Here is a 12,273-nt window from a genome sequence, read left to right as displayed (position 1 = left end):
ATTTGCAATTTTGCCACAGAAATTTAGCGCCTATTTCGATTTGGTCCACCATCCAGGACTGCGGATTGCGTTGAAACGGCCCGTGGGATCAATGGGCATATTGCCTTTTTGATCCTCCACTGTTACGCGCGTATTCAAGTGGCCCCTTTTTTAAAAAAAATTATTTTAAATTCATCCCTTAAGATTTTTTTAATCATTTATTAGTCATTTTGTTTTAGTTTTGCTATTATTCTTATAGATATACATTTTTTACTTTTTATATACTTATTATATATATGTTTCATTATTATTTGGTTTTCATTGTTTTTTATTTTATAAATATATATACATACATTTTTAAAAAAAAATTTCATAAAATACAAATATATATATATGCATATATTTATACATACATTTTCCTTATATCCTTATTTTATTTTCTTTTTTTTATACCTTATATTATATATATATGCACTTATACATGTTATTCTGTAAATATATATACATATGCATTTTTTTATTTTGAATACATATTTGCTGTTTGTTTTATTGGATATATTTTATTCCTTCTATTTGCATGTATACTGGTATATGTGTTAGATATGTGTAAACACATGTTTGCAGCTTTATTGTTATATTGTATTTGTATATATATTTGTAAATATTTATGTATATATGCTTTAAATTAAAGGACCTGTATCATATTGTATATTAACTTTTAACATACTCTTTTGAAAATATATTTTGGTTTTTAACTATGCATCAAAGTTATTTTCTTGACTTAAAGGTTTTTTTTGAATAAAAATATTATTTGAGGTTTGGGATTTTCGAGGGAAATTAAGCCCTAACGTATTGTGTTCTGATTTTCTTTGTCAATCCTAGATGATCGAGAATATTTTCATTCAAAATGCATAAAAATCATTTTTGGGAACTTAACTTGTTGTGCCCTAACGTATTGGGTGTGGCATGTTACTTTCTTGAAATGAAGATTTTCGTATAAAATAAAAGTGATATTCAGAGTTCGGGGATTATGAGGAATTGTACCCTAACGTATTGGGACTCGATTTCTTTACATGACTTGAACAATTGATTATCCTTTTGCAAATTTCATCATTCAAACTTATTTTAAAATCTTTTTTTAAACTTTCGACACTAAGACATCTAATAATCAATTTGGTACCGATTTTGGGCGTTACGAGGGTGCTAACCCTTCCTCGTGCGTAACTGACTCCCGAACCTATTTTCTTAAAATTCGCAGACCAAAATAATTTTTAAGGTGGGCCGGTCACACCTTAATAAAGGATCGGTGGCGACTCCAGTTTTATTTTTAAAAGTCGACAACCAAATTTTTGTTTTCAAAAAACGGTTTCGACAGCTTGGCAACTCCGCTGGGGACACTTGAGAGTCGAGCAATAAACTGATTATATTTGTCTTTGTGTCGAAAATCAAAAGTTTTAAAAAATTCATGAGTTCCCTTCGCATTCATCGTTTTTTTCATCTTGGTATGTTGGTAACCTTGCATTTGCATTTTGCATTTTACCCCTAAGTGAGAGCGAGAAACTAGTCCTTCGTGAGGTTTTCACCTCCGTGCAGGGTAGTGGACCGCTTCCGGGATACATCCGTACCTATGTCTTCGTGAGATTTTCATCTCCGTGCAGCCATAGGGAAATGTGTCCCCCTGAACCGAACTCGATCCACATGAGCCTATAATGGGTGAGAATCAAGGAATCTACTGGTTTGGGTACCCTTACTCTAGAAACTAAACCTCATATAGTGACCTTTAGGAACTTGACCTAGGTAGAACTATCCCAAAACCCTAGGGGATTCCTGTTTAGGTGTTTCTAGCTATTTTATGTTTATTTATATCTTTATATGTGATACTGACTTGGGTTTCTTTTGTTTTATTTGCATGACATCATGATAGCATAACATTTCATCCTAAAAGGGTGTTAGTTCAAATTTGGTTGCTAGACAGAAAGCTTATCATAGAAAAAGGGTTTCTTGATAAGGTGGAAGATAATGCGGCTGTCCAAAATTGGTCTGAGACAACACAGCATGAGAAAGGTGATAGTTTGGCCGAAGGATATGTGTCAGAGTTGTGGGACTTCACTCGTGTTAGTGTGACTCAGAAAAACCTAAAGGAACTAAAGGAAATCTGGGACCGGTGGAATGATGAGATTAAGCAGCTCTTCTATTCTAGCTATGGTGACTTACCTTACTTGCTCGATTTAAAGGTGGATAAGCACTTATTTCGTGCTTTGGCCCAATTTTGGAATCCTGCCTATAGTTTCTTTACTTTTGGAAAAGTTGATTTAGTGCCTATGGTGGAGGAATATACGGCGTTGCTACGTTGTTCAAAAATTCAACTGGACAAAGCCTATTCAAGAGCTGCTAATGTTCCAACCTTTTTGAAGAAATTGATGAATATTACGGGGATGAGTGAGCAATGGGTCGCAGCACGAATCAAACAAAAGGGAGATAGTAAGTGCATTCCTTGGAGGAACTTGAAAAACTTAATTCTAGCGCACCCGGATACGAGGAAGAGGGTTGATGTCTTTGCCTTGGGTATTTACGGTTTGGTTGTCTTTCCTAAAGCTTTGGGACATATCGATGAAGCAGTCACTGACCTTTTTGACCGTCTTGACAAGGGGGTTACACCGGTTCCAGCAATTCCGACAGAAACCTTCAGATCTCTGAATGAATGTCGAAGAGTAGGTGAGGGTAGATTCATTGGGTGCACGCAGCTCCTTTTAGCATGGTTTCACAGTCACTTTTGGAGGGTGGATAAGGTTTCCTATCGGGTTTTTTCTGAAAATTATTCGCCCTTGAAGGAAATAGTGGCATTACCCAGGCAGGATGGTATTTCAGAGGAAAAATGGATGGCAACTCTTCAGAATCTTCAAGAGGGGGATATTGAATGGAGAGCTCCTTGGATGCTGTCAGATGAGATCTTATATAGGTGTGGAGATTTTAACTGGGTCCCTTTACTTGGGATTTGGGGGCTATTGGCTATGCACCGTTATTGGTACTGAGACAGTATAGGTCAAGGCAGTTCGTACCAACAACCCATGGATTAGCTCAGTGTGAATTCTCATATAAGTGTGATGGTTACAAGAAGAAGAAACGAGAAATGACTAATGCTTGGAGGTAGACTCGACGATTGAAGAGATTGGCAGTTGGTCCATCAACGACTCTCGAATATATCAGTTGGCTAGGTAGGAGGGTCAATGATAACATACATGTACCAGGTCAAGGAGACAGTCAATTTGTGGAAAAGCATGTACATATGGTCCCTTCAAAGCTAGAAATTATAAAGTAAGATTTTGAAAGAAGAAATTCTGAGCTTGAGAAGAAGATAGAGCACATGGAAGAGGAGAAGATGAATCTAAGGCTGGACATAGATGCTCAGAAGCTGGAAACCGAAGGCCTAAGAAAAGGGAAGCACAAAGTCGAGGAAGACCTGAACAGCTTGAAGAAGGATTATAAGAGATTACGTTTGTCAGTGAGAACTGCTGGGTTGGGAAAAACCTCAGAGCTGTGGTGTCAAGAGGTTCAAGAAGAAAAGGCCAAGGCTGATAGGTGGGAAAAGAGATTTCAGGAGGCTCAAAAGCAAAATAAGTCATTTGAGAGGAGTTTGTCAGAAAGCCAGAATGAAAGAGATAAACTAAAGGCTAGAGTGGCCAAGCTTGAGAAGATTGTTTATCAATACCGAAATCGAAATTCAGTGGCAGAACTGCAAGCAAGTTTAAGAAGGATCGAGCAAATGAAGAAAACTATAGAGGAATTAGAGATAGCGTCGCAGAACTATGAAGCCAGGATTGAGCATCTGGAAGCAAACGAAGATCATCAAAGTGAGCAGCTTCACCATCTCCAGGATCAAGTTGCAAGAAGGGATCACATTATGGGAGAAGCTGTGGTTCAGATTCAAGGGGTAGCTGAGCACCTGCAGACTTTGGCAATACAAGCTGATGTACTAAGTGTGAAATACGAATCGGAATCAGATCAGGGGCAGAAGTTGGCATCATTACTTAGGGAGATTAAAGTTTTAAGTATTAGGGCAATGCCTTATTTATAGCCATTTTATGTAAAGAAATTTTTTCTCTAGTAAAGTTTTCTGAGTGGAATTGAATTATAATTAACGCCTTTTTTGCATTCACCTCATGCATCGCATCATATGCATTAGCATCGCATCATATGCATTAAAGACCTTTATTAAATCCTAATAAGTTAAAATCCTTGCTCAGTTAACCTGGAAACCAACCAACCAACCCGACACCGATACGGCACTCGAGCAAAGACAAAAGATATGGATCAGAGATTAGAAAAGCTCGAACAGTACCAGAAAAAGATGCAAGACCGGCTTCAGCTACAAATGCAGGAGCGGTTAGACAAGATGAAACAGGAGATGTCTGAGAAGATGCGGGAATCTCAAGAGGATATAGTGGCAAAGTTAACCCGACTGATAACTAATGGAGGTGACAAAGGAAAGGGCCCTATGGCAGATGTCGACGAGGGAAATGATGATGAACTTTTCTATCCTCCAGGTTTCACCCCTCCACATGAGCGAACTCAAGCTGAATACCCGCGCAAATCTACTGTCACCATCATGCCTCAACAATTTCGAGCTGGTATAACGAACCTCTAAACTGGGCCGGGTTTTAATCCCGAAAATAATCCTATTAACTCTGCCATTCCTGACTTTGATGAAGTGGTTGAGAAGGAAAGAATGAAGGAAGAGTTACCGAAACAGTTGGAAGAAAGATGCAGGTGGCTCGAAGAGAAGTTCAAGGCGATGGAAGTTACTGAAAGTTATCGAGGCATTGACGCAAAATAGCTGAGTTTAGTGCCAGGTCTAGTTCTCCCTCATAAGTTTAAGATGCTTGAATTCGAGAAGTACAATGGGACGACTTTCCCAGAGGCTCATATCGCCATGTTCTGCAGGCGAATGGCTGGATACGTTAATAATGACCAGCTATTAATACATTGCTTCGAAGACAGCCTTACAAGGGCAGCATCCAAGTGGTACAATCAGTTGAGTCGTGCCACGATTGGTTCATGGAGGGACTTGGCGCAAGCATTCATGAAACAATATCGTCATGTGTCAGACATGGCTCCTGATAGAATTACCCTTCAAAATATGGGGAAGAGGCCGAGCGAAAGCTTTAGGCAGTACGGGCAGAGATGGAGGGAGGTCGCAGTCCAAGTTCAGCCACCACTCCTAGAAAAGGAAATGACCATGTTGTTCATTAGCACCCTGAAGGCACCGTTCATTACACATATGTTAGGAAGTGCCACAAAAATCTTTCCTGACATAGTCATGAATGGCGAGATGATTAAGAACGCCATCAGAAGTGGGAAGATCGACGCAGAAGAGAGCAATAGAAGATCGGCCTCGAAGAGGAAGGAGAGCGAGGTGAACAACACGAGCATGTACAACAAGGGTTACTCGAAGTCAGTAACAGTGAGTCAGCCAGGGAAGGTGGCTGCCAGCCAACAAAGCTCGTTGAGACAGGAGGTCGGTACAAGACGAAATGTTGAGAGGCCCCAATTCACGCTAATTTCTATGTCATACAGGGAACTATACCGAAACTTATTCGACGCACACATGGTTTCCCCTTTCTATCTGAAGCCCTTGCAACCCCCGTATCTCAAATGGTACGACGCGAATGCACAGTGCGACTATCATACGGGAATAACAGGGCATTCCATAGAAAACTGTACGGCCTTTAAGAAGTTGGTTGAAAGGCTCATTGGTATGGGTGTCGTTAAATTTGATGACTCGACCAAGGTAGAAAATCCATTATCAAACCACACTGATGGTGGGGTAAATATGATTGGCGAAAAAAAAAGAATCAAGGCAGACATTGCGGATGTGAAAACTCCTTTGAGATGGGTCTGGAAGGAGATGGTGAAAAGGGGACTAATTGCTTCAGAAGAAAGCTGTGAGAAGAGGAGGAACTACTGTGAGTTCCACTGTGAAATGGGGCATGAAATCCAAGAGTGTACGGAGTTCAGAGCCGTGGTATAGGGTATGATGGATAATAAGGAGATGGAATTTTGTGAATGAGTTCAGAAGGAGAGTTATGTATGTACGTCAGAGTTGGCATTAGGAGTTCCAAAGGCTAACCATCCTGTGGTCATCATCTCACGACCTAAGAATAGTGAGGCTGGAGCACGAGTAGCACCAAAGGTTATCATTCAAAAACCGACCGTGTTTACTTACAAGGATAACAGGAGGGTTTCTTGGAATTACAATTGTAATGTGACAATCCCGGGAAAGGAGGACGTAATTAATAAAGAGGACCACGATGAAGGAGGGCATGACGAATAGGTGAAGGCTCGAGTAAAGCCAATAAGAGAAGAAACTTCGATTGGAAAGAAGAAGAATGTGGTCGAACCTGAATTGGTGGTCAATGAACGAATCAAAGAAGAGGAAGCTAGAGAGTTCTTGAAGTTCATAAAGCATAGCGAGTATAGCGTTGTGGAACAGCTGCACAAACAACCAGCTCGCATATCTGTGCTAGCTTTACTCATGAACTCGGAGGGACATCGAAATGCACTACTGAAGGTGCTAAATGAAACTTATGTGGCCGACGATATCTCTGTTAACAAGTTGGATCGGCTGGTCGGCAATATAAGCGCTGATAACTTCATCTCTTTCAGCGATGACGAAATACCACCTGGGGGTATGGGAACAACTAGAGCTTTACACATCACTGCAAGGTGTAAAGGGTGCATATTACCGGGAGTTCTGGTAGACAATGGATCGGCATTAAATGTATTGCCCCTATCCACGCTCAACATGCTACCGGTGGATAATTCGCATATGAAATCGTGTCAGAATGTGGTGAGAGCATTTGATGGCACCAAGAGGAAAGTCATGGGAAGAATTGACATACCCTTGTTAATCGGCCCAACTATCTATAAGGTAGACTTCTTGGTTATGGACATCAAGCCTTCTTACAGTTGCCTATTAGGAAGGCCTTGGATCCATTCAGCAGGTGCGGTACCGTCATCATTACATCAAAAACTGAAGCTGGTGTCAGAAGGTCAGGTAGTGACGATAGATGCTGAAGAGGATATCATTGCATCTGTGACTAACGATGCACCTTATTTGGAGATGAGTGATGATGCAATCGAGTGCTCTTTCCATTCCTTAGAGTTCGTAAATGCAACATTCATCTTTGAGGGAAACAAGATCCCGATGCCGAGAATATCAAAGACCACAAAGATGGGGCTACAATTGACAGTTGGAAAAGGAGCTCTGCCAGGGAAAGGATTGGGGAGATATCTTCAGGGCCGAGTTGAGATTCCAGGGTTGAAAGACAAGCGGGACCGTTTTGGCTTAGGATACAAGCCAGATGCTAGGCAGAAGAGGATAGAGCAGGAAAAGAAGCGAGAGAGAAGAAGGGCTCGTTTGACAGGTGATGAAGTCAAATAGGAACCCATGACCTTTCCTCAACTATCCAAGACTTTTGTATCAGGAGGATTCGTCTATCAAGGAATGCTAGGGGTCAGAAGTATTAACACGGAGTTAGAAAGTATTCACGCCGTGTATGAAGAAGCGACGGGAGGAAGAACTTTGCTGGATATTCGTCCTTATGAGTCGAAAAGGGAGCTAAACAACTGGACTGCAGAAGAAATACCTGTAGTTTTTAGGATTTCCTCAGAGTAATGTCCAGAACACCCTTATTGCTTTTTAGCCTAGAAGTGATAAGGATTCTTTTGTGAAATAGGCTTATGTCCAGAAAATCGTTATTTTAATAAAGTTCATGTTTGCAGTCATTTTTGGAGCAAATCTTTCTTTCCATAAGAGCAGTTACTTTGAATTTTTCCAAACTACACTTGCATTTCATTCATGTCCATATTGCATCGAACAAATTCTTGAATCCATATTTTTTGTATAACAGGTCCTACGATATTAATGATACGAATGTCACTCTTACGAATTTAGAGTCTCCTTTTGAACGAAATATGTGTTTAGAGGGATCGCATGATTTTGAGGATGACGAAGATTGTGGTTTGTCTCCTGACTTGTTGAAGATGGTAGAAAGGGCCGAGAAACAAATCCTACCCCACAGGGAATCAATAGAAATTGTGAGCTTGGAGGAAGGTAAAGAGGTGAAAATCGGGTCGGATATCTCTGCAAAGACAAGACAAGACCTCATCGAATTACTCCGAGAGTTTAAAGACGTGTTTGCATGGTCATACCAGGATATGCCGGGGTTGAGTACCAACATCGTAGTCCATCATCTTCCTATAAGAGAAGATTGCAAGCCAGTGCAGTAAAAGCTCAGAAGGATGAGGCCTGATATCGTGTTGAAGATAAAGGAGGAGGTTTGATGCCGAATTTCTGCAAGAAGTCAAGTATCCTGAGTGGGTGGCTAACATCGTACCAGTTCCAAAGAAAGATGGAAAAGTATGAATATGTGTGGATTATCGGGATTTGAACAAGGCTTGTCCGAATGATAACTTCCCATTGCCCCACATCGACACATTGGTAGACAATACTGCAGACTTTTCATTGTTTTCCTTCATGGATGGTTTTTCTGGGTATAATCAGATAAAGATGCATCCCGAGGACATGAGAAAGACTACGTTCATTACGTTATGGGGGAGGTTTTGTTATAAAGTGATGTCGTTTGGATTAAAGAATGCAGGAACGACATACCAAAGAGCCATGGTAGCCTTGTTCCATGACATGATGCACAGGGAAATCGAGGTTTACGTTGATGATATGATCGCGAAATCTAGAACGGAGGGCGAACATGTGTGGGTCCTGAGAAAATTATTCTTAAGATTAAGGAAGTTCTAGCTCAAGCTTAATCCAGCGAAATGCACTTTCGGGGCCTGGTCAGGAAAGTTACTAGGCTTCATAGTTAGTGAGAAGGGAATTGAAATTGACCCAGACAAAGTCAAGGCAATACGAGATTTACCTCCACCTCGCACTCAGAAAGAAGTTCGAGGTTTCCTCGGAAGACTGAATTACATCGCTAGGTTCATTTCACAACCGACTGAGAAATGTGACCCTATATTTCGTCTTCTGAAGAAACATAATCCTGGTTCTTGGAGTGAAGAATGCGAAGAAGCCTTTAACAATGTGAAGCAGTATTTGTCTAATACTCCAGTGCTGTCACCGCCTAGCCCGGATAGGCCCCTGATATTGTATCTGACAGTGTTTGATAATTCCATGGGGTGTGTGCTAGGTCAACATGATGAAACAGGGAGAAAAGAAAGGGCGATATACTATCTCAGCAAGAAATTCACTGACTGTGAAATGAGATATTCGCCTATCGAGAAATTATGCTGTGCCTTGATTTGGACAACTCGGAGATTAAGGCAGTATATGTTATACCACACGACCTGGCTAATCTCAAAGTTAGACCCGTTAAAATATATGATGGAGTCAACTGCTTTGAATGGGAGGATGGCCCGATGGCAGATTTTACTATCTGAATTTGATATTGTCTATGTGAGCCAAAAAGCTGTAAAAGGAAGCGCAATAGCTGACTTTTTGGCTAGCAGGGCTTTGGAAGATTATGAACCGTTAAGTTTTGATTTTCCGAATGAAGACTTGTTGTATGTAGCCGCTACTGAAGAAAGTCCCCAAGAAGGTCACAGTTGGAAGCTAAACTTTGATGGAGCCTCAAACGCTGTGGGCAATAAAATTGGGGCAGTCTTAGTATCCCCGAATGGTGATCATTATCCTTTCACTTGCAAATTGGATTTTGATTGTACAAACAACATGACAGAATACGAAGCGTGCATCATGGGTATTCGTGCAGCTATAGAGTGAAGAATCAAAGTGTTAGAGGTCTATGGAGATTCAGCATTGGTGATATATCAGCTCAGGGGTGAATGGGAAACAAGGGATCCCAAATTAATCAGTTATCGAAAGTTGGTCCTCGAATTGATTAAGGAGTTTGAGGATATCACTTTTTGTTATCTCCCACGATATGAGAATCAGATGGCTGATGCGCTAACTACTTTAGCCTCTATGATCAAAGTGAACAGACATGAGGATATGAAGCCTATCCAAATGAGTATCTATGAAGACCCGGCTCATTGTTACAATATCGAAGAAGGGGAAATTGATGATAATCCTTGGTATCAAGATATACTACGATATGTAAAAAACCGTGAGTATCCTGGCCAGGCAACGGAGAATGAAAAGAGAACTCTGAGAAGACTAGCCATTGATTACGTCTTAGATGGGGAGATCTTATACAAGGAGAGAAAAGATCAGGTACTGTTAAGATGTGTGGATGCCGTGGAAGTAAAGAAAATCCTGGAGGAAGTCCATGAGGGCATCTGTGGAACGCATGCTAGTGGATTCACAGTGGCTAGACAGATTATGAGATTCGGATATTACTGGTCCACCATGGAAGGGGATTGCATCAATTATTCCAAAAAGTACCATAAATGTCAGATCTATGGTGATAAAATGCATGCACCTCCTTCGCCTCTCTATGTCATGACTTCTCTATGGCCTTTCTCCATGTGGGGTATGGATGTCATCGGACCAATATCGCCGAAGGCTTCAAATGGGCATCGTTTCATATTTGTGGTTATTGACTACTTCATCAAATGGGTAGAAGCCGCTTCGTATGCCAACGTTACAAAGTCATCAGTCAGTAAATTCTTGAAAAGGGAGATCATATGTCGATATGGAATGCCTGAAAGAATCATATCCGATAACGCGCTGAACTTGAACAACAACTCAATAGCAGAAGTCTGCAGTCAATTCAAGATCAGACATCATAATTCGTCGTCGTATCGCCCAAAATTGAATGGTTCAGTAAAAGCGGCCAATAAAAATATAAAAAAGATTGTGGGGAAGATGACTGAGACTTACAGAGACTGGCACGAGAAGTTACCGTTTGCCCTCATTGCTTATCGAACGTCAATCAGGACCTCCACTGGGGCAACTCCTTTCTCCTTAGTTTATGGCATGGAGGCAGTCTTGCCTATCGAAGTTGAAATCCCTTCTCTCCGGGTTTTGACTGAGCTTCAATTGGATGAAGCAGAATGGGTTCAATCTCGATATGATCAGTTAAACTTGATAGAGGGAAAAAGGCTAAAGGCTATTCAGCATGGTCAGATGTACCAGAAAAGAATGATGCGAGCCTACAACAAGAAGGTCCGACCTAGAGAATTTTACGAGGGGGACCTGGTGTTGAGAAAAATTCTTCCTCTACAAAAAGATTTTAGGGGGAAATGGATGCCGAATTGGGAAGGTCCTTATGTTGTAAAAAAGGCCTTTTCTGGAGGAGCCCTGATTCTGGCTGAAATGGATGGAAGAAACTTGCCCAATCCAGTAAATTCAGACTCGGTCAAGAGATACTTTACTTGAAGAAGGGAAGGAACCAAGGCGAATACCTGCAAAGGGTGCTTTGATTCCAAAAAAAAAAGGAGAGGCTAAGGTGAAAACCCGCAAAGGGCACCTTAAGACCAAAGGGGATTTGAGTTGAAAACGTGAAAAGGGCGGCTCAAATTTGATTGTCACGTGGTGGTCTTGTTGTACCTAAATCAGCAGAAAGGAATAGACAACGTCTTGGGGCATCAACAAAGTACTGTGAACCTTCTAAACACATGTTGAATTCAGAAGGGTCTTCAAAAAGTTGTATAGAGAAATTCAAAGCAGAGATATCTGGGGCACCTATTCATAGTATTTGTATTGAATTCGTTGTTTTAAATATTTCATTCTTTTCCAATATAAACGTCCCCAGACAATTCCTCTATCATTGACAAACCATTGCGAGCTATACTCCCAAACTCATTTTATTTTATTCATCGTTATGATCTTTTCGCAAGCATGTTGCATTAGAATGACGATTAATGGACTAGTAAAACTTTCACAAGGGAAGTTTTTCCTATTACTCTAGAAATCTTTAAACAGCTCAGGAACCTGAAACAGGACTATTGTTTAGACATTTACAGGGTTAAAAGGTCGGAGATATTTAAGAGTCAGGAGTCAAGATTAAAATTTTCAAGTTTCGACGAAGCATTGTTGCCACAAAGGAAGCCTTAATGAGCAATAATGATTTTAAACATTCAATATTCATTTTTCATGACATAGCATTCAAATGTCATTCATACATGCCATTCAAATGTCATTCATACATGCCTAGTTAGGAGCATTTGGTTCATTTGATCATGACATCCTAATCACTAGGCATAATTAGGCTCACAAAGTGAGTCATACTGGTCATGTTCCACAGAGAGCAGATCGGTGAAATCATAAAGCCTTGTCTCCCTGAGTAACAATGGAGCGGGTTGAAAAGTAAAAAGATT

The 12,273-nt window shown here is 40.7% G+C and overlaps 2 protein-coding genes across 2 annotated transcripts; both read left to right on the top strand.

Moving 5' to 3' along the window:
• The first annotated feature begins 3,343 nt into the window (after positions 1–3,343).
• Positions 3,344–4,813, top strand: LOC121224925 (centrosomal protein of 135 kDa-like). The gene is made up of 3 exons (XM_041108571.1): positions 3,344–4,028; positions 4,224–4,607; positions 4,689–4,813. Exons 1-3 carry the CDS (start codon positions 3,344–3,346, stop codon positions 4,811–4,813), a joined length of 1,194 nt encoding a protein of 397 aa, XP_040964505.1.
• Positions 4,814–5,296: 483 nt separating this feature from the next.
• Positions 5,297–7,420, top strand: LOC107952470 (uncharacterized). The gene is made up of 3 exons (XM_041108570.1): positions 5,297–6,001; positions 6,053–6,169; positions 6,311–7,420. The coding sequence occupies exons 1-3, from the start codon at positions 5,297–5,299 to the stop codon at positions 7,418–7,420; spliced, it is 1,932 nt and encodes a 643-aa protein (XP_040964504.1).
• Positions 7,421–12,273: the final 4,853 nt, after the last annotated feature.

This window comes from Gossypium hirsutum, chromosome D13 (assembly GCF_007990345.1).
Source record: "Gossypium hirsutum isolate 1008001.06 chromosome D13, Gossypium_hirsutum_v2.1, whole genome shotgun sequence".
Taxonomy (NCBI): Eukaryota; Viridiplantae; Streptophyta; class Magnoliopsida; order Malvales; family Malvaceae; genus Gossypium; species Gossypium hirsutum.
The sequence above is the reverse complement of the archived record's forward strand: the minus strand, read 5'-3'. Positions and strand labels throughout refer to the sequence as shown.

Excerpts from the sequence above, each read along its gene's own strand:
- LOC107952470 (XM_041108570.1), top strand. The coding sequence starts at position 5,297 with ATGAATGGCGAGATGATTAAGAACGCCATCAGAAGTGGGAAGATCGAC. Across the intron at positions 6,002-6,052 it reads GTACGGAGTTCAGAGCCGTG|AAGGAGAGTTATGTATGTAC; the intron begins GTATAGGGTATG and ends GAATGAGTTCAG. Across the intron at positions 6,170-6,310 it reads GAGCACGAGTAGCACCAAAG|GTGAAGGCTCGAGTAAAGCC; the intron begins GTTATCATTCAA and ends CATGACGAATAG.
- LOC121224925 (XM_041108571.1), top strand. The coding sequence starts at position 3,344 with ATGGAAGAGGAGAAGATGAATCTAAGGCTGGACATAGATGCTCAGAAG. Across the intron at positions 4,029-4,223 it reads TAGGGAGATTAAAGTTTTAA|TTAACCTGGAAACCAACCAA; the intron begins GTATTAGGGCAA and ends ATCCTTGCTCAG. Across the intron at positions 4,608-4,688 it reads GCCTCAACAATTTCGAGCTG|TGGTTGAGAAGGAAAGAATG; the intron begins GTATAACGAACC and ends ACTTTGATGAAG.